Source organism: Miniopterus schreibersii (genome assembly GCF_964146895.1).
Source record: "Miniopterus schreibersii genome assembly, chromosome: 5".
NCBI classification, from domain to species: Eukaryota; Metazoa; Chordata; class Mammalia; order Chiroptera; family Miniopteridae; genus Miniopterus; species Miniopterus schreibersii.
In genome coordinates this window covers 77,448,338-77,476,011 of record NC_138106.1, presented here as the reverse complement: position 1 = coordinate 77,476,011, position 27,674 = coordinate 77,448,338, and the positions used below count along the sequence as shown (strand labels likewise).

The following is a 27,674-nucleotide window of genomic DNA, read 5'->3' as shown; positions in this document are numbered from 1 at the left end:
TCAGACAATGGATCCCACACAGTAAGAACATTTGCATATTTTTCTTCAAAACAACGCTTCAGAAATAGTGAGTCTGGAGCTCTGTGACATTCTGCAAAGGTCCTCATCAATGTTTCAGTGCACAGCTCTTGCAGTTCTTTAAGCTTGTCAACATTTTCTGATGGGGACAATGTAAAATGCACAAATCCCTATATAAACAAAGGAAAGCTATTGGATTAAACCTGGCAAAACAAAGATGTCCACTGTAGAAATATTAGTGTTCCTTTTTTTGGCACAACAGATGTTAATTCTCTTTCATTGTGTGTTGGGAATGCAAAGCACATCAGCAATTATTAATGGGAGCCCTGGCCCACCAGGGCCAGCAATGCAAACTGGAGTTGCAGGAAGGCATCCTGATGTCCTCTCCCAGCACTGACTGCGCTCCACAGCTCAGCAGAGGTGAGGGAGCAGATGTGCTGTCAGGCCCACGATAAACTGACGGGGACCACAGACTCCGCACAGATTTTCTTCACGGTTTCATTTTCTTTGTTTACGTGCAATAACCCTGCTTCTCATTTACCTGGGAAGCAAGAGCCTGACATTCTCCATGGCTCCGATGCTGACCCAGTCAACAGAGAAAACTTACTATGCAAACTTATGTTATTTGAGGAATAATTCACTTCAATGAACAATATGGATTTATAATTTATCTATCTGTATCCATAAGTAAATATATGAGTATTTATGTAATAAAATGAATATTTACTCTTTGCTTAAAATGTGTGAGGCATTGTTCTGAGATCTTAACATGTATCAACTCATTTAAATCCTCACAAATTTTCTACAAGGTGGTTATTATTATCCAGATTGTACAGATGAGGAAACTGAGATGCCTGAGAGAGGTTAAGAAACCTGTGCATGGTCATACAAAGTGAGTGAATGGCAGGGCCGGGATTCAAACCCAAGTAGTCTGGCTCTAGCATCTACACTCTAATCTAGGATGCTATAAACACGTATGTTGGAGAGCGCCGAAATTTCCTCAAGCCCTCAAACATTCTTAATAAAAGAGTGAGGAAAATGCCTGAAGTCTTGAAATTCACAATAAAGCTGTTAAAACTGAGGAAACTTACTGTAAAAATTGTTGATAACAACATGCTTTGACGAGCAGTGTTGCTGAACTGTTGAAAGTTAAAACATTTAAATGCAAGCTGTTTCACAGCTATCTGGGACCTTTGAAATAAATGCTAGTTATAAAAATTCTGCATTCATTAATCTTTTGCTGTCCTTATTTTATTTTCTCTAGAACTTAAACCATGTATGTTATCACTACAGAGTTATTAAAAATAAATCTCCATATTTGGCACTATAGAGAGATGTTTGAAGTATGGGTCAAGTGGAAATTTTCCACAGTCTGTCTTACATGTTTCAAAAGGAATCAACAATATTTTTATGCTACTATGACTCTTTCAGAAAACACTTTTAAAGTTAATGTTTTGATAGCATCATAGGCTGAAAGCCCTTTTCATGTGTATGGGTGATTTCCAACAGGAAGTAGGATTAACCACTCACATCTTAGTTTTCAGTTTAGACTTGCATCTGGAATGCTAATTATTTAGGGAAGGTTGGCCGTGATTACTAGCTCATAATGAATCTGAAAATGCCATGTGTGTATCTCAGAGGTCTTTGGGGAAGGCAAGGTCAAATGCAACTACTGTGATGAGGGTGTTAGGGGGTCTTTTTAAACTAACAATCTCACAGGCTATCTTTCTGCATGTAACGTTGTGTAGCGTGCACAAAACAGGTCTAGCTACCCAACAATGAGAAATAAAGTGGAAGCAAACCCAATGCTACTTACAGGGATCAATATGTGTCTGAAATATTATATAATGTTACCATACCATACAATATACTGTCATATAATATGTTAGTTGTTATGTTTTCGTGCTAACATTTCTGAGTTTTGCTTATTTCCTCCTTGTCTTCAGAAAAACAGTATTTATCAGGGAGAGAAAGACACAAGGGCTTGCAAAACCCAAATTTATCATCCAGTTTATGTTAGGGGGATAGATTTGTGTCATAAAGGAAAGGAGGGCAATGTACTTAAATAATCATGTGGCAGTTACCTTCAATTTCTCTGCTCCTTTTACTCCAGGTATTCTGATCACTCAAACTCAAAACAAAACAAAATAAAAATACCCCACATGCCTATCTGAACTCCTAAAACACAAGATAAAATACTACAGGGTCCAGGCACTGGAGAAAATTGTGAAGGGACCCAGCAGTAAGGGTTGCCTAGAGGCTGTCTCCTCTTTCCATTGATAACCTGAAAGAGTTTTGAAGCCATGAAGAGGGGAAGGACAGGTCTAAGAGTGGCCAATATTTTATTTATTATTTTTTAATATGTTTTTATTGATTTCAGAGAGAGGCAGAGAGAAGGGGAGAGAGAGCGAAACATCAATGATGAGAGAGGCTCAGTGATCGGCTGCCTCCTGCCCACCCCCTACTGGGGATCGAGCCCGAAACCTAGGCATGTGCCCTGACCGGGAATCAAATCATGATCTCCTGGTTCATGGGTCGATGCTCAACCACTGAGTCATGCAGGACGGCCAGGCAAGTGGACAATATTTTAAAGGGAACCAAGGCCTGAGCTCTCTTATTTTCTCACCTCCCATAGCCAGGCAATGCGGTGTTGGCATTTTCCACCTGGTTAGCCTGACTTTCTGACTTGTTTTTTAGACTTTGCTTTTTCCCAGTTTACACTGTGGTTTGGGGGTTAAGTAGGTTTCTTGGAAGAGGTGCCTGGGATGTTTGCAGTGAAGGAAACAGATAAATAGGAACAGCCACGTAATATTTCCAATATCCTCCCCTGAATGACAAGTCCTTCCCTTTCTGAAGCTAAGGAGAGGCTTCTTTACTTACCACAATCCTCATTCACCCTTCTCTAGGAAGAGCTAAATTTACGGTATTGAAAACCAGAAGTGATTTTCAGCTAAACCCCCTGTATCGAAGGAAAATGTGCAGTACCCCAAATTTTCTTTAAAGCCATCAAGGACTGAAGTTAGGTCTTCTGACATTCATTTCTTTTCAGTAGCTCACTCAGTCCTTCCTTCTTTGGGTACTTTTTGATGACTATCTTTCAGGGATCAATAATACTGCAGGCGCCCAGACGCACGATCACACACATTTCAAAATACCATTCTGGCTCCAATTGGGCAAAGGGAAGTCACAGGAAATAGTGCAAACGGAGACAGATGAAAGCAGGACTACTGCTGAGGGCTTTTATAACAGATTAGGCAAAAAAGAGCGAGTACTTGAAGGGAAACAAAATAGTGAAATCAAAGGGCGTAAAACTTAGGATCAACAAAAAGCAGTGATGGACGCAGGGGACAGCATGCCTGGAACATTTAGACTTAGGTGTCACTGATCAGATGATGTAGAAGGGTCAGTGAGGGCTCACGGAGCCTGAGACGCCTAAGGGAAGTGTTTAAGGGGTGGACATGAGAGAAATGAGTGCAGGGGGTGGTTCACACTTATACTCTTATCACACTGGGTCACAGAACACACACACACGCACGCACGCACGCACACCCACAATGGCCTGAAAATAAGACCTCTTCCTGATGCCCTCCTGATTCCTTATACTGTTCTATTTTTTGCATATCACTCAACTGCTAATACGATAGAGTTGATTTTTAAATACTTATTATTTATCTTCTATCTCCCCCACTACATGGAAGGTTCACGCAGACAGTAATGTTTAGTATCGGTCACTGATGTATCTCAAGCAACTAGAACAGTGCCTGTTACATGCTGGATACTCAATAAATATGTTTGATTAATAAATAAATTTAAACACATTTGTATATACACAAAGCTGTCATTTTGAGCATTGACTCTAAGATTTTTATTTAACTGCTCGATCACATTTCAGCACCCTTTATCATTTCATGTGGTAAAAAGATGATTTCTATTTGGTAGTTGAAATAAACCAGTTTCACTGCTATTCTATTTTTAGATTTAAAAGGTAAATTTTGCATGGTTATATAGTGAGCTTTCCCAGTGGGAAAAATATTTTAGGAACTTTGTAACTTTTCAGCCCTGCCATAGACACTAGCATTTGGTACCCACGGGCTCCTGCCATTATTCTGATTTGATAGTTTGGTCTATTTAGGTTGTAAATTCCTTTACAGCAGAAACCAGACTTACATCATGCCTATGTGTGGGTATGTGCATGTGCATGTGCATGTGCATGTGTGTGGGGGCATGGAGGGGGTGTGCACATGTGCACGCTCATCTGTGCCTGTGGCCATGCAGAGGCTACTGCAGAAAATATAGAAGCTGCTCAATAAGCACTCTCATATGCTTTGAGTAATGAGAAAACTGAAGTTTGCAGTCATGAATATACACAGGTAGAGAGGTGGTTATATAATCAGGCATTCCAGAGAGCATGTTCTTATGCCAGAGGCTGCTTCATGAATGCGTGGGCTATGATTTAGATGGAAATCCCCTGGATGTAAAAACATGCCCTGGTTTAATGCCTGAATCAAGTGGATTTATGCCTTATGAAGACCTCCCTAGCTTCTGGAGCTCTCAGTGGCTGGCTTTGTTTCCCAGGTATGAAAACAGGAAGCCAGCAGCAGTATCCAGGAAAGAAGAGATTAGCGCTCGTTGCCGTATTTGTACAGCATCAGCTAAGGGTTGTCAACATTTTCATTTAAGTCACTTTCTCACGCACCAAACTCAGTGACTTTGTATCAGACGTGGGCTCCTCGGATTCAGGAGTAACATCTGACTCATTTTTGTCTTTCCCAGGAGCAGCCACATTGCCCATCTATACAGAGCAAGACACTCAGTAAGTTAATTAAACTTGAATTATAAAATCATTTTGGTTGGAAGATCGTTTTCTTACACCTTAAGCAAGATGTTACTGTTTTTTTGGGGGGGGAGGGGGGAATCATCTCATTGCAGAAAATCCTGAAGCTTAGTTCATATAACTTATATCTCATTTCAGCCCCTTTAAGCCTCCTGTCACCTCAATTTGAGATTTCTCTGTGAATATATTAAAGTTCACTGAATAATAATTAACACAAAAATTCATAAAATATAGGATTGAGGTTCATTTTGATTTGAGAAAAGAAAGCTGTGTTAATAAGCTACCTAGATTTCTTCTTTTATTTCACGGTATTTTCCTGAAAAAGGACAGCTGAACTATGCTGAATTCATCACAAGAACAAAAAACAAACATGCCCTACAACTTACGAGCAAATGCTGTGTTCAGCAGGTTTTCAGATGAACATTTTTTCTTTGATGGTATCTGTTAACTAGCTATATTTCTTAATCTTCATAAATGCCATCACTTAATTATTGTAAGTCCTTTTAATCATCGGCTAAATCAGCGTCTCTTTCCCGGTTAAAGCTCCCCCTCTGGTGGTCACTGACTACGGTGCAACAGCCCCAGTCGGTGACCGCGTTTGTGTGTAAACAAGCCGGGTGTCACAGCACAGTGGAGCGGAGCATTTCTGAAAGATCTGAACAAATTTCACCTATAACTTACACCTTTTAAGCAAAGGTAGCGATGTCATCGAGGAAGACAAGAAGAAACATCTGGAATTCCCCTTAGTATCTACAAAACAAGCAAGATAATTACCTCCCTCCACTGCTCACAGCTTCGCCTCCTCTCTGATAAGTTACTAGAATGTTACAAAAAAGAAAAGAAAAATTAACAGACATATTAATATTTGCATATCAAAAGCTAGCACACTTATGAACATCTTTCTAAAATGGAATGCATTCTCCCTTTCTACTTAGAAGCAATACAAAAATCATCACAGGAATTAGCAGATTTCTGATTCAAAAACCAGATTTCTGATTTTTTTAACATTGTATAGGATTAAATATAAGTTATTCGTATTAATGAGCCCACAAGGTTGAGAAATAAGCAAAAGCAAACTTCAGTACACTCTTATTAAATATAGCTGTCACACATTTGTACATTCAAATTCCCATAGATCTATATTTTCATTTTATTATTATATCACATCATTTCATAAATTTATTTAAGTAAAATCTTAAATTAGGGTTGGGGGGAGAAATCCCTATTAGATTATGTTCCCAGAAGTATGAGTACCAGTAAGACAAAGAGAAATGTTAAAATAAACCTTCTCTCTCTCCACACACAAAGATGTATGTAGGCCAAGTTGTGACTATCAATTAATGCGACGTGGTTTTTTTTAATTGTGGCTTACAGAAACTCTTCTCATTATGTTTTCATCAGACATGTATATACAGTAAACATATATTTTTATGCTCTTGAAAGCATTCTCAGCTTAATAAATTATGGGTATAAAAATTTAGCCATAACAAAACAGGATTTGCACATAGGCAAGGGGTTAAGAAGATTAGCTTCTTTGTAAGTACAGACACATTTCCTAAGAAGAAATGTGTTTCTAAAAGCTGCCAAATTCTGCTACTTAAAAGAACTCCAAACTGGGAGTCTGCTGAGGAGAGATAACTGCTTCCAGTGATTACAATAACTGGCTTAAAGAGGCGGAGGCAGGGCTACAGGTACACCTTTCACGGGAGGTGATGTGAGAGAAGACGACCCGCTCTGAAAGAAACTGAATAGGACAGAGCCTCAGGATCCTGACTCAGGGTACATGAAAAGTTTTATCTTCACGTGTGCTGGATATTTCGGCTACCTTCAAGAATGCTGATTCTACGGACAGAGAATTGAAAGGGGAGAGACGTTTTTGTTGGAAAACCCGAAAGCTTAAGTTAAGGGGGGAAAAATGCACTGCCATGTATGAAATAATCAACAGGGTCATTAACATGTTAAATCATGCTGAGGGCAGACACAGTGTGTCTATCTAAGAAAACACATGCGTACAAGGCTAATGTGCAATGTGCAGCATGAATAAATAACTGCGTTAAATGGATCAAGAGCAGCGCCAACCATTTCTGCTTCAAACGCATGCCTGACGCGAGGAAATGAAGTATTGTGTTCCATGTAAGCCTCTCCCCCAACTTGCTGCAGAAAGTGAAACAACAACAGAAACACAATAGTACAACACATGCCGAACTAACAAAGGGAAGGAGGAAGGTAAGTGCAAATATATACCTGTTGGTGTGAAGGTAAAAGACGGGACTGAAAATCAAAACAAAATATAAACCAGTTATTAAGCTGAAGAGAGAAAGGGAACATATCACATTAGTATAAATCAAGCAGACAGCTGAACATAAGACAAATGTAAATAACCAAGCCAGCAGCTCTGACACTCTGATATATGAATAAAACCGAATCAGAGGTTAAAGAGGGGAGCTTGTCTCTACAGGTACCATTGTGAAGCGTCTGACATTCTAGTGCGGAGGGAATTGCGCTGGGTTAGCCCGCGGATGACCCTGCATTCGGCAACGTATTCAGCTCATGGCGCTAGTGCAAACAGGGCTCCTCTGCTATAAATCATCTCCAAACAGTGGGTGATGGGTTTTTAGGCAGGTATTATCGGGGTCCTGCTTCAACCTTATCTAGAAATCTGAAAGTAAATGCTTATTAAAGTGGACTAATAGGCTCTTAAGTGTTCGTCATTAAGAGACAAAGATTGGGGGGAGGAGAGAGAGAGAGAAGAAGGGAGCACAGAAGGGAGGAAAGAAAAGAAGAATGAATTGGAACAAAGAGAACCTTAAAACTGAGCTTTTTCACTGCCAAGCAAGGCCTGACGCCTTATTATATAAACAGTGTTGCTACATTTTTATCATCATAGTGAATGGGACAGATAAAATGGGGAGTTTTAAACTATAATTTCCCTATTTTAGTTTCTGTTTAGAAGCTTTCTAGGAGTAGAGTAAGCATTTTTTTTTTTTTTTTTTTTAAGGCCACCCTCTGGAAGCTAAACAATAGAACAGTAACACCCCTCTGAAAACCTTCGCTCTCCGCAGTTATAAATCTTAATCGAATCAATAATGCCTGAGATTGAACTGCAGACCTCAAAGGGAGCAGCCTCGCCGCCCCATTTCCCTGTCCTCTCCCACTCCTTGGGGTTGGACAACACTACGGCTATTTCCACGGCATTTCATAGAGAACGGAGGCTGACTGACTTCCCAAGCTCTTCCATTGCCCTGGGTGGGGAAAGCAAGCGAACCTGCCTTACTCCTGGGAGACTAAAGTCTGCTTTTAAGAAATCCTTAAAGTATACAGACTATAATATCGGTTAGCTACCGTGGATCCAAAAACTGCCAAAAGTGGACCTTCCACCTTACATTTGAACGTCTCCCAGAAATGGACTCTGGGATCAGGGCATCTGGGGACGCAAGCTGAACGGGACGGCAGCCTTTCCCCAAGCCGTCCTGCCTCTGGGCCAGAAGCACGCAAACAAAACCCTCAGTGCCGCGCGCCCAGTTTAGACGCCGGCCTTCGTTTGCGGCATGGCAGCCCCTGTCTTAAGAATCTATTGTGGTGTGTTTTTTCAGTCGGGGCTTTTCAGAGAGTCAATGTAATTTAGCTACAATCAAAAATTCAGAGCCATAGTAACAAGTCTCCATTAAAAAAAAAAAAAAGGTACATTTGAAAGTAAAGCTATTCAAGCGAGAATGGAGATCCTGGACATTAATTTGCTATCACAAGGACATGGGGAAAATAGGAAAGGTCCTTGTCAGCACTCCTTTCTAACTGCCGGCCCTGGCTTAAGGAATTGAAGAGGAGATGAAAAGAGGTCGGTCTAAGTGAATTTTAACAGCATATACACCAAAGAGCAACTTAATTCTCAAAGCTTCCAATAATATAATACACTCTTTTTGCCCAGGGATGCTGGTGCACAATGTGGATGCATGTGGGTGACTGTTCTAGCGGAGGAAATGCCTACAGACAAATGCTGAGGGGGTAGGATGCTATTTCCCAGTCACATTCTGGCTCGATGGTTTATAAGCCAATAGGCTCTTTTACATTTATTTCTTTAAAACACGTCGCTTCCTTTTTTCTTATAATTACCCGCATTGTTTCTGACATAGACAATTTAAGATCTCAGGATGCACTTTCTTCTTTAATTGCATAGAAAGAGAATTATGAAAAAGTGCCAACGCGGCGAAACGAAGAAAGCAGAATCGAATGCTCGCCAATTACATTTGTAATTATGTTCTACGGGTTCTGCTAGTTGGAAGGACAATGACATTAGTTTAACAGGTTTCGCAGAAAGAACGCACAGGCGTTTGCCAGCATGCTTAAAGTCATTAGTACAGGAAAAGAAACATTTCAGAGAAACAGGTTTTCACGTCACTTATCTAGATTTCAAGACAATATAGAGCGTTCAGTCCTTGTAACTACACAGCTATAGCACTTCATTGCAATAAGAAATACAGGATTCCCGGGGAATTCAAGAGACTCTACATCTATATGTTAATTAGTCACTTTTTTTCATTTAAATCAGATTTCAGAACACCACCCCTCCCCAGCCCAACACTCTACTCTGCTCCTTCCTGGCTCCACAACACAGACGCCACAAACCCCTTCTCTGCATTGTTTTTAGTCAAAGGTTTTTCACGGTCACACATGTGCCCGACATCGCTCTACTCAGTAGAGGTAGTGAGCACCAGTGCTCCTGTGGTAAGCTAAGCCCTCACTTCTCATGTCACAAGAAGGGATCCTGACAGTTTGCTTCATCTCTAGAATGGACATATACCTAAAAAACGTTTGAAGATGACTATGCTAAGGTAAAGGTATGTACATGAGGCGAATGCCATGCAGCCCCAGGCAGGACGCACACTGGTTCGTTTCTACAGTGTGGGCAATGAATTCCTGCTGACTCTTGCCAAGACCCTCTGTGGCCCGGAGCACACATCCTAGCCTGCGCTTCCAGACTGTTTATAAGCTTATAGGACATTCTAACTAGCACTGCAAATTCTTCCTTTGTCATTTAATTGGTCCGAGAAATGACTTGGCCAAGATATGAAGGAGATGTTCACTTAGGAAATATGCAGGCATTTTATTTTATTTTAATTTTTTAAGGTTGGCAGTAGGTAAGGTAGGGAATGTGTTTTTGGTAATTCTCTTTAAATTTGTGTTATGGCAAAACAAAAGTGCTGCCTTAAGTAAAGGCCCTAAAACTAGGGTGAATGTATCATTTGTCATGTAAAACAGGGACATTTTGAGAGCAACAGGAGCACTATAAAAGTGTAGTTGGACTAAAGACATAAGTTGGGACGGTCCCCTGAGAACTGGGGCTCAGAGTCACCAGAGCCGTAGCCCAGGTGCGAGGCCCAGAACTGATGAGCATCTCTGGGGGTAGGGGGAGGATTACCTGTCTGACAGTGTTACCAAACCTCGTCAGAGAGTAAAGAATACGAATCATCCATCTACAGACTTGGAGGATATTTGGCAACGGTGTCTGTGGAATGCCCTGGTATATTCGGTTTATCCACAAAATTGTGAATAACAGCAGGCAATAAACTGCATCTCCTAAAACTGTAAACATTTGCAGCAAAATCACCCTCACTAATTAGCAGCAGGTACACAGTCAACTCCGCAGCTTTAAATATAACAGTGAAAAAGCGCTGCACCTCCCCTCTCTGCAGCCTGAAGGACCTCGTCCAGTCACGCATTTCATACTCCCAAGAAATGACTATTTTCTAAGTAATCAGAAATAACCATAAAAATAATTTTACGAATAATCTTTTTAATTTCACTGGGATGGGTCAAAGCTTGTATTTATAATTTCTGTGACAAGGAGATTAAAAAGTGCCCTCAGGAATATAAAGCAAAAAGGCCATTCCCTAAGAGAAAAAGGGGTGCAGAACCAGCCGGGGCGGGCTACCTGGGAGAGATGCATTTTAAAGGACCTGGGTGGGGAACGGATGGGCCCTCTATGTGGCACTGCCTCTCAACAGAATAAACACATAGATATCACAATAACGTCAAAGCACTTTTGAAAACCTTTATGCATGAAAGTGATTTAACACAGGACATACATCATCATGCATAATTTGCAGCCACAGATTAAAATCAAGAGTCCCGCCAACATAGGAGGACGTGAAACCCTTGGGGAAGCCGGTACCTTTCCTGATGCCCGCGTAGGTGCTCGTGAGCCCGTTTCTCTTCTTCCGGTGGCGGTAGAGCCAGACGCTGAAGACCATGAGGATGATCCAGCAGGCGGCGCCGATGCCCGCGATGAAGGCCGGCTGCTTCACCACGTCCGAGATCTGCTGAGCCAGGCTCACCTGGTCCTCGGGGGACACGGGGTTGCCGTGGGAATCTGAAAGGCCGTCTTCAGATTAATTGGGGTTTAGCACTCCGGATAATGAACTCATAATGTACATCACATAAAACTGCCATCATTATTTTTGTTAACTTTTGGATAATAGCTTCTGTTTTTTAAATTTGCAACACCAGAATTTTTAGTTAAAACAGCTCATGAGATTTTTCTGCACAATTATATTCATCTTATTTATTTTAATTTAAAACAAATATGATATAATTCTATGGAATATATTTTTAAAACAAAGGCAATGGCACACAAGTTCTATTTTTTACTCCAGAAAACTCTGCAGCTCTCTGCTTAGATTAAGTTTCACGGGAAAGTCTGAGATAAATACAAAAGTACAATTCTAAAAAACGAAATACTTTAGTGCAAGTACACAAATAAGGGTTCCCAGATAAGTAAATAAAAAAAAGATATACACTTTCTCAGACTTCTATAAGAACCCTCAATTATATGTCCTAAACAAGGTAAATAGTGAAATTTTATTTCCTGTAGATATTGAAGGAAAAAAAGGGTGTTGTATCTCGTTTCTCCCATCACCACACACATGCGTGCACACACACAGACTATATTCTAAGACTTTTAACTGCCTTAGAAACACATTATTTGAACCTATGCTCAGAAGGGCCTATAAAATTCAGGATTATTAAAAAGCAATGAAAAATGGAGATAATGCTGCTGTTGAAAGAATGATAAATAATCTTTCTTTTGAAACAACCATGGCCAGCAATAGATACAGGAACATTAAATATTGACAAGAATTATCATGTTTCATGAATAGCCAAAAAGGCTTATGTTTTCTGATAGCTATTTTGATTCAAAAATTAAAAATTGATGGAATTCATGGCTATTAAAATTTACTTATTTTGTACCTATGTTTAAACCTACTAAGATACTACTCTTTGGAGCCCAGCATGTCAAGTCGCACAGAGCCGTCCAGAAAGTCTGCAGAAAAAACTGGAAGCTGTTGATCTATTGTCAAAGCAACGCCCTACTCTGCTGGCACCCGGTGGGCCGGCCCGGAGGGCGGCCAGTGGGCAGAGTTCCCACTCCGTCCGTCCGCAGTTTTAATGTTCTCCCCACAACATCTGGTGAAACAAGAGGGCGTTTGCCCATTTCTTTAGGATGGGGCTTCCTTACAACTGTTAAATCACTTGACTCTGAAAATGTTCTGCTAATACCACCTGCTTTAAAATAGAAACATTGGTTCCATCCTCAAAAGTCTTTTTTTTGTTCAGGAAAATAATTGGTATAACTCACTATCTATGAGTACTATTTCCCAAACAGAAGAAATCCTACAGATTGCCTTTTCTTATTACAGGATACGGCATCCCAATCAGGGCAGAAAAAAGCAGCAGCGTTCAATGGGTAAGGAAAACAGCCGTAGGAAAATAGCAGCCGTTTCTATGTAAAATGGTGAAATTGCTACTTAGGTGGTGTGTGTGTGGTTTTTATTTATTTACTTTTTTCTCTGTTGAACAGAATTTCAGATTTCATTCTATGGAGGGTGAAGGTTGAAAAGCCTATTTTCACAAGCCGTCACCTGCCTTCAACTGTTTGTTGACTGAAAGTTTTATTTCATGTTTCAGACCCTTTTATCTATGGTTATCCTAAGAGCACTTCATCTTCTGAAAGTTCGGCAAGCAGACCTATTCCTTTATTCCTAACACACCCTTTATGCCTGCCAGGTTATGGATTTCACGGTTATTTGTGCAAGGTTAAGTTGGGTAGCTTCGGATTTTATGGAGACAGCCAGGGAGGTTCCACGCAAGCGGCCAGATGGGCTCAACAGAATAAAATGCAGTGTGACTAGCAAATTAAGGCAGCCGCTCTCTCTCTAAGTCTTTGTCTCACTGCAGCTGAGGCTGTATTAAGATACGGAAAAAAAACTGGAACACATTGATAATTTCAAGAAAACCATTTGGCCCTTAAATCCCGTGATTTAAGTCTTAAATAAATAAAATTGACACGGTCCTTTATCCAATTCATCTTTGAAAAGCCAGGACTATAAGTCGTATGTTAGCAAAATAAGGTAAATGACATCAACAATGTATACAGTTATCTCAGTGTAACTTGTAATTTCAATTTTTATAAGTTAATACTGATGTTTCACAAAACTGGCCAACTATTGGAGTAAAAAAGTCTATATTTAAACTATTTTCCCCCATATCTCATATAACACTGTAATTTTGCAATAAATGAACCAGAAATAAACTATGAAGCTATTTTCACTTCAAAGTTGTATGTATCAGCACTGTTTAAAAATGTGCTAGCCTGGCCGGGCGTGGCTCAGCGGTTGATCCAGGAGATCGAGGTTCGATTCCTAGTCAGGGCACATGCCCAGGTTGCGGGCTCGATCCCCAGTCCGGGGCCTGCAGGAGGCAGCCGATCAATGACTCTCTCATCATTGATGTTTCTATCTCTCTCTCCCTTTCCCTTCCTCTCTCTGAAATCAATAAAGATATATTAAAAAGCGAAAAAGATCCTTTAAAAATGTGCTAAATGTAAAAAGTAACCCGAAAAGCACATTCTGGCCCACAGCTGTGGCACAGACAGCAAGTTACCCACCAAAGGTCTGAATGGGACTCGCACAGCCTGGAGCTGTTGGACGGTAGTTCCCTGGCCAGTGACTTCGGTTTGAGATGTTTCCGTTCATCGATGTGGAAACACAGGACTGAGTTCTGGGCGGGAGCCATGGGCACCCTCTCCAGACCTGCACCATTAAACCCTCCCACAAATAATCTGCTTTAACACTTCCCTTCTGCTCACCCGGTGTCAACCTTGGGAGGCTCCTCAGCCTGCGACCCTGCACATCTCTTTGGAACAGAGTCTGTCCCCACAGCCACTGGGCTTCGGGTGGACGTCACTGTGTTATGCAACCAGAATTCTGCAAGTGTGTTTGTTACAGCAGCGGGCATTGTCTTAACAATAGGACATCAATTACAGTTTCCAAATCAAATGGAAAGTCCCTTATGTACAGCAATCAAGTTTATTCAAAGCCAAATGTTTCTTAATTTTGATTGGAAATAATTTCTAAGATATCATCAACATTATCAATATTCAAAAATACTGTGTACTTATTTGTTAAGTATGAAGCTTCATATATCTGATCCTTTTTCATAATTTAGCAACTGACACAAAATATTACGAATGCTTAACTTCTGATCTGGAACAAACTGACATAAAAGTTGACTATATTCTTCTGGGCATCTTTCATAATTTAAATGTCGCCTCTTAATATCTGACCCTCCCCTCTCCCCTTGCTATTTGCAATAGTATTTTGCTGCTGTTTTTTATGTTGTTTCTTCTAGATTATGCTGGTAACCACTTCCTAATGTGTATCTTATGTTCATGCCATACTGCGTGTAGTGAATTTTTGTAATGAAGGATTCTGTCAGGTGTTTTTTTTCTATTTATCTAACTCTTTGAAGCATGCCCTATATTTAACTTTATAAGTAATTAGCATATAACCATATTCCAATGCACTCTGACATCTCAATCTATCTTTGTTATAAAAATCAACTATAACTTGAAATAGACACAAAAATGGTAAATATAAATTATATGTTGCTATAAACATCTAATACCTAGTATAAGTTTTGCATGGAAGTTAATTGTAATCCAAACAACTGCAATTTGCATGAAGGTGCAGACTGTCTCTTCCTTGTTCACTGAGGTACCTTTGGTGCTCAATTAATTGTTTGTTGACTAGATGAAAAAAACTTAATAGGACAGGATTAGGAAGACTGAATACTGACAGCCTTTCGCATGAAAAATCATTGAAAACGTGTGCCTGGATTAATTTAAGTTTAGTTGTTCTATATATTAAGCTAACACCAGCATAGTGTAGCTATAATGCCACAGTCCATATTCTTTTCGACTTACAGTGGTGGCTCTGCACCCACTCACCTAGCTGAATAAACTGCGGCTCGCTCCGCACGCCAGGCCCAGCCCCGGTGCTGGCTGCGACCTCCACACCGTATCGGATCCCGGGGACCAGAGAAGGAATGACCACAGAAAAGGTGGAACCATCAACTGTCTTGTTTATATGGTAGCGAGTTTCATTGCCCAAACACCAAACCTGTCAGAAGAACACAAGCAATGTTAAGCTGGTAAATTATTTCAACTAATGCAAAGATCAACATAGTGTTGTGGTTTTAGACCTGGTCAGAGTTCAGATCTACCAGGAGCTTAACATGGAGAGTTTCAAAAGTCTATTTTGACAAGGATCTCATTCTGGAAAGACTCTTCCAGGCACACCCAGTGTTAGGAGGACCTTCAAGACTTCTTTAAACTTTCTCAAGCACTTTTAAAGCATTATAGAAGGTGAGTCTACAAATTTTTGCTTGAAGACACTAGGTGCTATCAGCCCATATGATTAGGATGTGTGTGTTTTTTAAACGCCAAGAAATCATTTGCCAGGAAAAAAAGATCCCTGCAAAAAGTTGTGTATATCTCGATAAAGAGCAATGACTTATCTACTATCACGCAGCATTTGCATTCTTACTGTGGGCTACAGGTGGCACTAGATGACCATGTAGCAAAAACCTGAGGAGAAGGCAACTCCGAGTCTAGCATTTGGCTTCAACAGGTGTCGGGGATAAACTGCCTGGTGCTATCAGTCCCATCACCTTTCCGACCCAAACCAAGAAGCAGTTGATTTAAAAAGAGACAGAGCTTCTGAATAACCTCAAGTACCTTGCATAAGTATGGTTATAAAAAACATAACTGGACATAAGAAGAAACATCCTAGGATTTTACTCCGCCTATGATATGTTGAACTATCAACAATGAGAGAAAATTAGCGCACTGATCTTGTATTTAATGTGAATATTAATTAGTCTTTGATAAACTATGAGATCATAAGGAATAACATATGATGTGAAAGAAAAATGTTCTTATAAGAGAAAATTATTACATATCTCATTAACTTTGATAATGCCATTTGTGATAGGAAATTATTTTCAGGAAATAAATATTTCTGTTCTACACTATAATCCTTAATTTAAATTTCACTAAAGTGGTATTTATTAATAGGGTCATCCTTGGTGATATGCAAAGACATAGATATGGTGCAGGACAGACTTGGACTCAGTTTTGGTAAGAAAATGGTCCAAGGAGTAGTAAACCGTGCCCTATGTTCCTTATGATGTCCTTGAGCAAGAGGTGGGGTTAACTTCCATTAGCCTATTGTCTGAACTGTAATAGGAAATGGGATTTAAAATAAATCTAAGACTATCAGTGTCCTCTATCAGGAGCGCAATAACTTTTATTTTTTATCTTTGAAAGTTAATATTAATATAGTTTCAATGCCTAACACCAGCAAATGGTCAGACTCTCTACCAGGATCTGACCATTTGGAAATAAAAGAGTCCTTTGTGATTTTCCCCCCAATTACATTAAGCAGCTGAGCCAAAGCCACAGACCGATTCTGTACCAGTCAATCAGGTTCTGAAAGGCATTTTATTATTTTAAATTGACCGTGAAGTTAAGTGAAATCCACTCTTTCGCATTTCTTCAGGAGAGAAATGAGTTCTGACTCTTAGGGGAAAATGCCTACATTACACAATTTTGCTTGAGAGCTGAGACATCACCTCATTTTAAATCCTTAAAACTCTTTATAACAGTTTATTTTTCTGAACTGAACCAAAGAATCCTGACATTCCTGGTATTGAAGTAACCTTGAAACTCATGAGAAGGCACTTAAAGTATCCAGACTCTGACCTTTTAGTGATTCAATTGCACTAGAAGATCTAAAATATTTCAAAAAAAGAAATCATTTGCCAGAAGAAAAGATCCTTGCAAAAAGCTGTCAATATCCAGATAAAGAACAATGACTGATCTGCCAACACCCAGCACTTGCATTTATGCATTCAAGTATTTTAAATACTTTTTAAAAGTTGCCCTTTTAAACGTGTACACAAATTTTCAGTTTATATATTTTTTAAATCATTTAAAAATAAATAGTATACCTAAAATTAAGCTCAGCATATCTGGTTATTGTGAAAACTATTTGCTACTCAGAACACCACTGATATGGTCTTTATCTGGGCCTTAACCAAGAGTGCACACACATCAGAATGACCTAGAAAGATCTGCCAAATTATATATGCAAGGGCCCGACTACACCCGCTGAATCAGAATTTCTGAGAATGGTGGCCAGGTGCCTCTATTTAAAAAATAAGTCCACAAGTGATTGTGATGTTAGCATGTAATTACCTGTACAAGGTAAAATGTGTTCACTTCTTAACATCAGTTTCATATCAATAGACATAGTATAAAATATTCAGATATATGAGATAATCTGTTGAGTATCATAATTTAGGTAATAATTATAAAAATACTCAGGTATCATAGAAATTTTAAGCCGTTTCTAGAGAAATATACGTTTTGTAGTTAATATTTTTCTAGTATGTAGTGTGTTTGCCTAAAGTGTTGAAAAAATACTCATAAATCTCTTTTCTATTGATATTGTCCTGATTCAAATTCATTTATCAGAACTCATTAAGGCTACCCCATAATACAAATGCAAATTCACTGATAGGATAAATGTCATTTCCCTAACTTAGTTTTTATTGTACCTTGGCATGTTTAAAATATTTGCACAAAATTAATCTATGTAAGACCCTCTAAATTCAATGAACAGAGCTGATGGACTTCACAGGTAAAAATAATTATTCAGAATCATTCGATTAAATCATATGATGATATATCATATATTTAAAAAATTCATTTAAACAGGAGTTTATATTTGAATTTCCACTGAGACATGAAATATTGTTGAGAGACTACAACAAGGTTTATAGGTTAAAAAAATGATTTTCATGAACATAAATAAATTTTTTATCTTAGCTCCAAAGAAAACCATATTTGACAGAATGTGACTTAGACAATGCCATGGGGCAACCCAATCCTACAACATATATTTAAATTACTTTGGGGGGGGGGGGATAAAAAAGGATTTTTATTTGTATGTACATTTGCTTTTGATGTGACATTACACCTACCTAAATATTATGTGATGTAGATTCTCTCCTTTAAACGATTTTTTTAAATTACTGAATAAACAAGAAAGTGTTTTAAAAAATAATTTTACATAGTGCTATGCAAGCCAGCAGATGGCGCCAAATATCCATGCACAATTTAACCAAGGTTTCTTTTTCTTTTCTCTGTAGGAGCAGAGGGACATCCACCAGTCAATCACTCTATATGTATTACCTTATACTCTTGGACCAGGCCGTTTTGAGTGTCTTCTGGGGGAGGCTGCCAGCTAACAAGAATTGCAGTTCCATTTCCATCATTCTTTGATACAGTTACACTTTGAGGTGGGGCACTGGGTGCTATTAAATTATTTCAAAAAGTAGATACATTATGAGTGCATTAGAGAACATTAAAAGCATGCACGTAAAATGTAAAGTCAAACAATAACTATATAAAATATTTATCAATATATGCATGTGTTTTAAAGATGTATCTCATTCAAGTCTCAACAGTCCCAAATTAAGTTTTTTCTCAATATTGCCAAGACATTGTTACTATGAATTTTTCATAGCCAACATTACATAGATTATCTCCACACAGAAAATCACAGGGAAAATTCCTACTTCTGTTACCTTAGTCCCATGTTCTCCATAAAAATGTTTAAAAAAATCTGGAGATGAATGATAATCATCCATGATATTAAGTCTATTGTATCATTTATATACTCAAAGTACTAAAGACATTTTAGAAACATTCTGGTTATTTTTAAAGAGTATAGTGGTGATATGTAACCTTTTACCTTTATTTAAATATTTTTAATTTCCAGTTATAGGGTGGCCAATCCTACTGGTTTGTCTAGAACTGCAGGGTTTCCAGGGACATGAGTCATGAGTATAAAATGCTAACCCTGGAAAGTCCTGGGCAAACCAAGACATTACTCACCTTATTTACAAGTCATTACTCAAGATAACATTTAATAAATGAATGGGAAATAACGCAAAGGCAAGCAAATTGAAAACATTTCCATCTTTAAACGTGAATTTTATTTCTGAGTGATTAAATATATCCTATATACACCATTAAGCAATACAATGTTCCACATTTGCAGTTTTGTACAAGCCTCTATTAAATCAATTTATAATAGTTCTAATTAAACAAATCTTATTAGCAAAATATAATGTTCAATATAAAAAGACAGTTAATAATGTCACTATTAACATCAAAAATTTTCAATCAAGTTGATAAAAGCCTAACAAGATGTACCGTGCATCGCATAGAAATCACACGCTTCGTGATACTTGCCTTCTTCCAGGGTTTTGGCAAACTTGATTTCACTGTCTGCGCCTTGAAATTCGTTAAAGAAAGGACGCGCCTTGATTTCATAGTTGACTCCCTTTTTGAGGTCGGGGAGCACCACGCTGTTTTTGGTTGGTGTTCTCACTTCAAAAACCAGCCACTCGGACTCACCATGGCTGGCTCCAGATGGCCGATAAAGAATTTTATACCCTTGAATATACTGAGACTGTTGGTCCACCTATTAGTATGACACAAAAATGTAGTCGTTAATAGCTTTTTATTGGTTTGTTAGAAGGTTATGAAAATTAAATGCGACGAAATACGAAATAAAAAAGTATTTGGCATCATTCCGTGGCTTTCTAGTTTACATACAGCAGAATACTAAAAAGAGATCGCTGTCTTTTGCAATGTGTTCCCCTTTTCAGCTTAATATACAGCGTTAGATGCTAATTTCTATGCTTCCGCGGGAATGGACACCATCAAAGCACTTCTGAGCCGGCGTCTAGAGAGATCTCTTCAGTGTCCGGGGGAGTGAGAAAACCCGTGTCTTACCGCTTCTAATTTCAAAGCCTCATTAATGCTACGTGGAAATACTTATGTTAAAAATAATGTGATAATTTATAACAAGTTACATCTTCGTAATGAATACTGTTTCTTCCCTCGGAAGCTGGTAAAGTTCCTTGCTGCAGCGCAGCAGAAAATACAAAGATAAAACTTCTGTTTAAAGCCAGTCCACTGGCGCCACCAACCAGCTGATTCCGTTGGAAAGTTATCCTTGGGGGAGCGTGAGCAACCGACAGATAAACGCCATCACCCGCTATATGCGTCTGTTTTTCACACAGTGACCTCCCAGAGGCGCCTGCCCCTCAAGCGTGTGGCCCGAGGGGCGGCGGCGAGGACCTACCGTCCAGTGGACCTCGACGGAGGAGGAGGAGAGGACGGTCGGGCTGTGGAGGTGCAGGACCACGTCCCCCAGCTCCCTCTGCACCTGCTTGTGATCCACCCCCGGGCTTGTCGGCGGAACATCTGCAACAACCAAGAAGACTGTCAGAGCTCACGGGAGGTCGCGGGCTCGGGCGGAAACGCGGCGAAACACCCTCCACGCACCGCAGCTCTCAGAAAAGGAGAGTCATCGCGACTGTGCAGCCGCTGGAGTCGAGAGCGCCACGGGCAAGGCAGCCTCCTCCTCGGGCCGGGGCAGGTGTGTGTCAGCGTCCACGCGGGTGCGGGTGCAGGCCCGGGTACAGAGATGCGGCCACAGACGACGTGGGGACAGAGGGAGGGCCACCGCGGCCAGCGGCAGCCCCGCCGGGGGTGCGGTCCCCTTCCCTGCGGATGGGGCCTAGGGCAGCCCCTGAGCTGCTCAGGAGCTTCTGCAGTGACCCGACTACGCAGGAGAGAAGAGAGGCTGGAACCGCAGCACGGGGGGGCAATGAAAAGAAGGAGATTTAAGTGGAAAAGAGGTCAGACGCCTTACGTCGCGTAAGAAGAACCCGGGCGGCCTCCCGAATTAGGTAGGGACGTTATTGGCTGAGGAGAGCAAGAAGGTGCCCGGAGAACAGGACAGGGTAGGATAGAATCGGATAGACAGGCCAGGGTCAGGCAGGTCGGGGTCAGGGAGGCCGGGGTCAGGCAGGCCGGGGTCAGGGAGGCCGGGGTCAGGCAGGCCGGGGTCAGGGAGGCCGGGGTCAGGGAGGCCGGGGTCAGGCAGGCCGGGGTCAGGCAGGCCGGGGTCAGGCAGGCCGGGGTCAGGGAGGCCGGGGTCAGGGAGGCCGGGGTCAGGCAGGCCGGGGTCAGGCAGGCCAGGGTCAGGCAGGCCGGGGTCAGGGAGGCCGGGGTCAGGCAGGCCAGGGTCAGGGAGGCCAGGGTCAGGGAGGCCAGGGTCAGGCAGGCCAGGGTCAGGCAGGCCAGGGTCAGGGAGGCCGGGGTCAGGCAGGCCGGGGTCAGGCAGGCCAGGGTCAGGGAGGCCAGGGTCAGGGAGGCCGGGGTCAGGGAGGCCAGGGTCAGGCAGGCCAGGGTCAGGCAGGCCAGGGTCAGACAGGCCAGGGTCAGGCAGGCCAGGGTCAGGCAGGCCAGGGTCAGGCAGGCCAGGGTCAGGGAGGCCAGGGTCAGGCAGGCCGGGGTCAGGCAGGGTAGGATCAGGGAGGCCAGGGTCAGGCAGGGTAGGGTCAGGCAGGGTAGGGTCAGGCAGGCCAGGGTCAGGCAGGGTAGGGTCAGGCAGGGTAGGGTCAGGCAGGGTAGGGTCAGGCAGGCTAGGGTCAGGCAGGCCAGGGTCAGGAAGGGTAGGGTCAGGAAGGGTAGGGTCAGGCAGGGTAGGGTCAGGCAGGCCAGGGTCAGGGAGGCCAGGGTCAGGGAGGCCAGGGTCAGGCAGGCCAGGGTCAGGCAGGCCAGGGTCAGACAGGCCAGGGTCAGGCAGGCCAGGGTCAGGCAGGCCAGGGTCAGGGAGGGTAGGGTCAGGAAGGGTAGGGTCAGGGAGGCCAGGGTCAGGCAGGCCAGGGTCAGGGAGGCCAGGGTCAGGCAGGGTAGGGTCAGGAAGGGTAGGGTCAGGCAGGGTAGGGTCAGGCAGGGTAGGGTCAGGCAGGCTAGGGTCAGGCAGGGTAGGGTGGAATAGAGTACAGTAGCATAAATCTGGTGAGAAAAGGTACTTATATTTAATTGATGATGGTTTGGTTCAGCTTAGTTACAGTGTCACAGCAAAGAAGGTTTAACCAAAAGTGTTTAATCAGAAGAACACCAACATTTTAGAGAGGAGACCAAGAACACAGTAAAAAGCAGTGTTCATTTATGTTGCATTTCCCCCAACAATAAAAGGTTTTGTTGAACTTACTAAAGTCATTATTCAATAAAAATTGTGATTTCCATAGAGATGTTCTAAAGACAGATGTTTTGCTTAGTTCGTAATAGTTAATGGGAACAAGGGGTGAAAAAGAGAGAAAATAAAATTTTCTCTGCATCCAGAATTCTCCTCAGGGTACTGTATCTTGACCTATGTATTTTAGATTATTTTCCATCCATAAACAATAGACACAGGCATTTTAGTTTTTTGAATGATTAACTTCTTTCAAAGAACTGTGTACAGATGGTGCAAACATGCATGGAAAGGGGCTGAGTACCTCTGGTGGAGCCCAGGGAAGGCAGGCAGGTGGGCGGGATGCTGACCGAGTGCCGGGCACTCAGGGAAACAATGCTCCTGACCACACACGTATGTGGATGTGTGCGTATATATATATATATATATATATATATATATATATATATATATATATATGTGCATATTATATAGAGAGTGCTAATAATTAAGCAAAACTAGAAAAACTGAGATAATTCTGGCTTTTCACACTTTATCATTCCTTAGACTATCTCTGGCTAATACTGGCCCTCGGGCCACCTAGGACCACAGCCTATTGTCACTTTCCCACCTCGGGCGCATTTCCTTCCCCACCCTCCCATTTCCTCCTCTGACTTCAGCCCCCTCCTAGCTCCATGGTGAGACTAAATTCCTCGGAAGAAGACGGACTTGGGCTTGCACCCCAGCTCAGCAGCTTCACACCGTCGACCACCGGGAAGGTTTCTGAACTTCACTATTTTTGTTCCCTCATCTGTCTAGTGGTGACTGACGGGCACTTCCGAGGCCACCGTGAGGGCTGCGTTTGGAAGGCATGGAAAGTCCTTTCCGTGAGGGCAGGGGTCCCAACCCTGGGGACCCAGAGGCCCCCGCGCAGTGCCCCACACGGACTGGGCTCAGGGAACACCGGCGGCGCTAACACGCACTCGTGTCTGGGAAAGACACACACGAGTCAGCACCTGAACATACGCCTCCCAGGTAAGCTCCACCCGCAGGGCACCTTCTCCCTTTTGGGAAGGATCTTCAAACACGTATGTAAACCATTTTACGAGGTTTAACAACTACGATTTCACTGCAACCCTCAATTCCTCTGGTTTGAGATAAACTCACCCGTTAACACCCTCGTGGAAATGACTAAGTGCTCTGGCCTAGTGAAACCATTTTGACAACAGCAGCCTAGAATATTCTTTTAGAAAACTTCCCACCAGAGAGAGAAAAAGGGAAAATCGTCTAACAAGGTAATATTGAGAAGTTTTTGGATTGGACCTTTATTGTTCTGTTCTCCTCTGCCACCTGGGAGAAATATATTATAATGTAAACGGTCCTGCCCAACATTCAGAATCGTGCTTGGAGGAAATCTCCAATATGATTCCATTTCATAGGGGAACCCAAACACCATCCCTGAGGGGAGAGCGCTCAGGCCCCACCTCGCTATGCACAGTAAAGGTCTCTTACCATCTACACTGTACCTATTCTGCATATTTGGTGTCTTTAGAAAATAAGGGTCACAACTACTGTGTGGATGGGACATGTGGGTGAAGAACAGTAGGGAGAGTGGCCACAGCCACCTCGCCCGGCAGTGACCACCCCACCCCTACTTTCGGCTTCTAATCTCATCTTCCTGGCATCATCAAGTTTTGTCTTTGGGAAAACATTTTGATTATCCTGTGACAAGGCTCTAACTCCAACTGTGACAAAGGTCTACCTGACTCCTGGACTGGAAACCACACTCTCTTATTTTTGCAAGCCCCTACTTTGGGCCCAGCTCATTCATGGGAATCTTCACTTGGGGATGGTGTTTTTGCAGACACGTTGCAGAAATGGTTGTAGAAAAGATGCTTGCTCCAATGAATCAATATTCAACAAGTCTGTTCCGAATTATCTCTACCCTTGGCTCTTCCCCTTCCTGCGTATATGTCCTGGACTCTTCAATTTTATTTTTTTCCAGGTTCCTCCCCAGGTTCCCACTATAGAAAATCATTAGCCTGGCCCTCAGCTGGGCTTCACAGCATCTCAAAAGCAGTGTGAGAATCAGACGAGGAAATCTTCCTCAGCTTTACTTCTGCGGATGGGCCCTGTTTTGTCTGAGGTTAGAAGAAGCATATCTTTTCCACATGATAATCTCTTAAAATGTAAGGAAAAGACGTCGTGCGTACTCTAAGTTTATTATTTTGAGGGTTAAATCCAAGATCCTTGGATTTTTTTCCCAATGATGTGATGTTTATCCTTCCTGTAGCCGCACCAACGATCCTCACTGCCCTCCTCTTAAAAGTCTACCTGAGCCCACCTGGCATGGCTCAGCGGTTGAGCATCGACCTAGGATCCAGGAGATCCAGGTTCGATTCCCAGTCAGGGCGCATGCCCGGGCTGCGGGCTCCATCCCCAGTGGGGGGCGTGCAGGAGGCAGCCGATCAATGACTCCCTCCTCATTGATGTTTCTCTCTCTCTCCCTCTCCCTTCCTCTCTGAAATCAATATATATATAAGTCTACCTGAAAAGGTGGTGCTCAGAAAGGAACACTTACTCCATTAGTGATCTGACCAATTCAGGCTGAAAGGGGACGTTACTTGATCCAGACACGATCCTGCTAGTGCCAACTAAGACTCGTTTATTCTTCTGGCGACGACATCACTCAGTTGGCTCCGACGGGTGTTTTAGTTGACTTCAAACACTGACATCGGCCTGGCCCTGGCCACCCTCACACACACTCACAAGTACTCCCTGTAAGTCCCACGCTCTCAGCCTGTCCTTCCACAGCTAATTTTTAAAACCTAAATTCAAGCACCAGATTTTAAAATTTTCCCCGTTGTTCCCATCTTGTTAGCGCCGGCCCATCGTTTCAGTCTGCCAAAATGTACTTAACCGATTCTCTCAAGCAGCACGCTGGCCGTCTTCCTCAGTTTTATGATATCTGTAAATTTTATGAACTTCTTTTCTTTTTAGTCCAGACAGTGAAAGAAATACAAGTCCAATTACAAAGTCTAATGGTATAGAATAAAATAAAAATCTGAGTTTTGTATAATCATAAATTGATTCGTGAATTTAATCTTTGCCCAATCCTGTGGAGTAGGTATTTTTGGCCCTACTCAGATAGGGGAGGAAACTGAAGCGCAGGACTAATTCACCCTGGGCCAGAGGCCGGTGTGTTAAAGAGCTGAGACGAAAAGTTCTTTGATTTCAAAATTATGTACCTATTTTGCTGTATTTCTAGTCCTCCTGTTGACATACCTTTTCATGTACAAAGGTAAGTTGATTAAAATTTTAATAAACATATTGGGATAAAATGTTGGCTATATACTGACTTACAAATAAAGACGAGGTAATACAAAGTCATTCCGATGAGTATGTGAACGCACAGCAGCCAGTCACAGCTCCACTCGGAGCCTGTTAGAGGAGGCCGCTGTCCGGGGCAGAGGTTCAGGCTCGCTGCACAGCCTCGCAGTTTCTGGATGCTTCACAAACACACATCTAACACTGCGAACCTCAGCCGGCCTCAGGCAGCCCCGAGAATATCAGAGCTCCCGGGGAGGTGACTCATGACAGCAAATATAGGCATCTGGGTGTGTTGACTTCACACAGCAAGAGACAGACGTGGGCATGTTCTACAGCTCGGTTTGCTTTCTCTGTGAATTCTGAAACAAAAAGTCCTTCCAGAAAGATTGTTTATACACTCGCTGGGGAAGACAAAACATGCAGCAGGCTGGCTGGCAGACCCTCTCCCAAGCCAGGAAAGGAGCAGTTTCAGGCTTTCAGTGATTTTGTGTACCAGTTGTTTCTACCACTGTAGATCAGTTACGTTTTTCCTTTGGAAATGTAAAACTCAAGATGGAGACGTTATGAATCCTCAGTATGTTCAACAAAGACTTTGATGTTTCCAGTCACTAGGACCTAGAATTACTCTGCTTTATTCATATAAGAGCGACCGTATTTTAATTGTGATGACAATATGTTCCAAAAAAGGTAAAGGATGATTCAACTTCATCTCTTTTCTTTAAATATAAAAATTTACTTCTATTAAAATAGTGAAATAATAAGGTGAGAGAGAGGGTGCATGGGAGTGATCTGACCATTGAAAACAAAACATAATTTCTATTCATAAAAGACAATAAATAGCAGTGTATCTGGAATATGGCCCAAGTGATAAAATGTTTCAATTTCAAATGTTTTAGAAGCAGCTTTAACATGTTCATTTTCCTTTTCTGATGTTTCTTTCATCCAACTTTGCCCAAAATATACATGATTTCCATTTAAAATTTTAATATATCATGACTCACATAATCAACAATAAAAGACGGGCCAAAGAACACACACACCTAAAGTATTTTTTTCCATGTTTCTTGGTAGGAGACTGGACAGAGGGATTAAAAACTAGCCAAGCTTATCTTCCAAATCTCTCTTACATTTGCATGATTTCCAGAAAGGATCACTTGTAAAATTTATTCAATTTTAAATACAATTATTATAAGATTAATATTTTATACCCACATATCACCACATTTAAAATCACAAAATTGAATATAATACAAAAAATATTCTGATAATGTTTTTGTCTCATTCGACTTGTGATTTTATAAAATCAGAAACATTTCTCTGTTATTAACCTCATCTTGGCATGGTTAGTCCAGAAAATAATAGTTTGCAGACGTCGCATCTGTGCGTTAAAAGTTAATTGAGCAACACGGAAGACAGAATTACGTTAAATACACAATCCTCACGTATAGTAGAAATGATGCACCTGAATATTATAGTATCTAAAGATAAGTAGGTGTCACAGGTTGAGGAAATCAACATTTACCTTGCGTTTTCACCGGATCTGATATCTGGCTTGGATCACTGATTCCATATGCATTCGCTGCCCTCACGAGGAAGAGGTAAATTGCATTAGGCTTGAGCCCTTTGATGGCAAACGTTTCTGTCTTCACATTCTCTGCGACGGTCTGCCAGCTGCTACCAGACGCGTGACTAAGGAGAGACACCAGTTAGAACCTGCACATTTAATGCAACCGTGCATATTAAATGGTGAAAAAAAGAGCCACCGAGAAACATCATTTCCACTCTACCTGAAGGCTTCGAGGATGTAAGAGGTTGGAGTTGCACCTGAATTCAAGTTGGGTTGCCATGACAACGTTACTGTGTTTCTGCTGACATCTGTAACTTCCGGTTTGGAGGGGGCGCTGGGGATTAAGTTGGGGTCGGTGGGTCTTGGAGGCTGAACGGGAACCCCAAATTCTAACAAAGGAAAAAAGACAAAAGATGTTTGCCCAACCACAGGTCCACGCAGAAACAAATGCGGGTAACATGTCCACGCACCCTTCCAGGCATCAGGA

At 41.8% G+C, this 27,674-nt stretch overlaps 1 protein-coding gene across 1 annotated transcript in view; it reads right to left on the bottom strand.

Moving 5' to 3' along the window:
- ROBO1 (roundabout guidance receptor 1) overlaps nucleotides 1-27,674 on the bottom strand; it is a 1,016,983-nt gene that overhangs the window by 42,149 nt on the left and 947,160 nt on the right. Inside the window, exons 13-21 of the mRNA XM_081137820.1 lie at nucleotides 27,408-27,576; nucleotides 27,143-27,309; nucleotides 20,407-20,528; nucleotides 19,509-19,740; nucleotides 18,444-18,565; nucleotides 15,135-15,306; nucleotides 11,022-11,219; nucleotides 7,097-7,123; nucleotides 5,627-5,669 (exon numbers count right to left, since the gene is read on the bottom strand). Of these exons, the coding sequence (XP_080993946.1) occupies nucleotides 5,627-5,669; nucleotides 7,097-7,123; nucleotides 11,022-11,219; nucleotides 15,135-15,306; nucleotides 18,444-18,565; nucleotides 19,509-19,740; nucleotides 20,407-20,528; nucleotides 27,143-27,309; nucleotides 27,408-27,576 (1,252 nt within the window). The remainder of the gene's footprint in view (nucleotides 1-5,626; nucleotides 5,670-7,096; nucleotides 7,124-11,021; nucleotides 11,220-15,134; nucleotides 15,307-18,443; nucleotides 18,566-19,508; nucleotides 19,741-20,406; nucleotides 20,529-27,142; nucleotides 27,310-27,407; nucleotides 27,577-27,674) is intronic.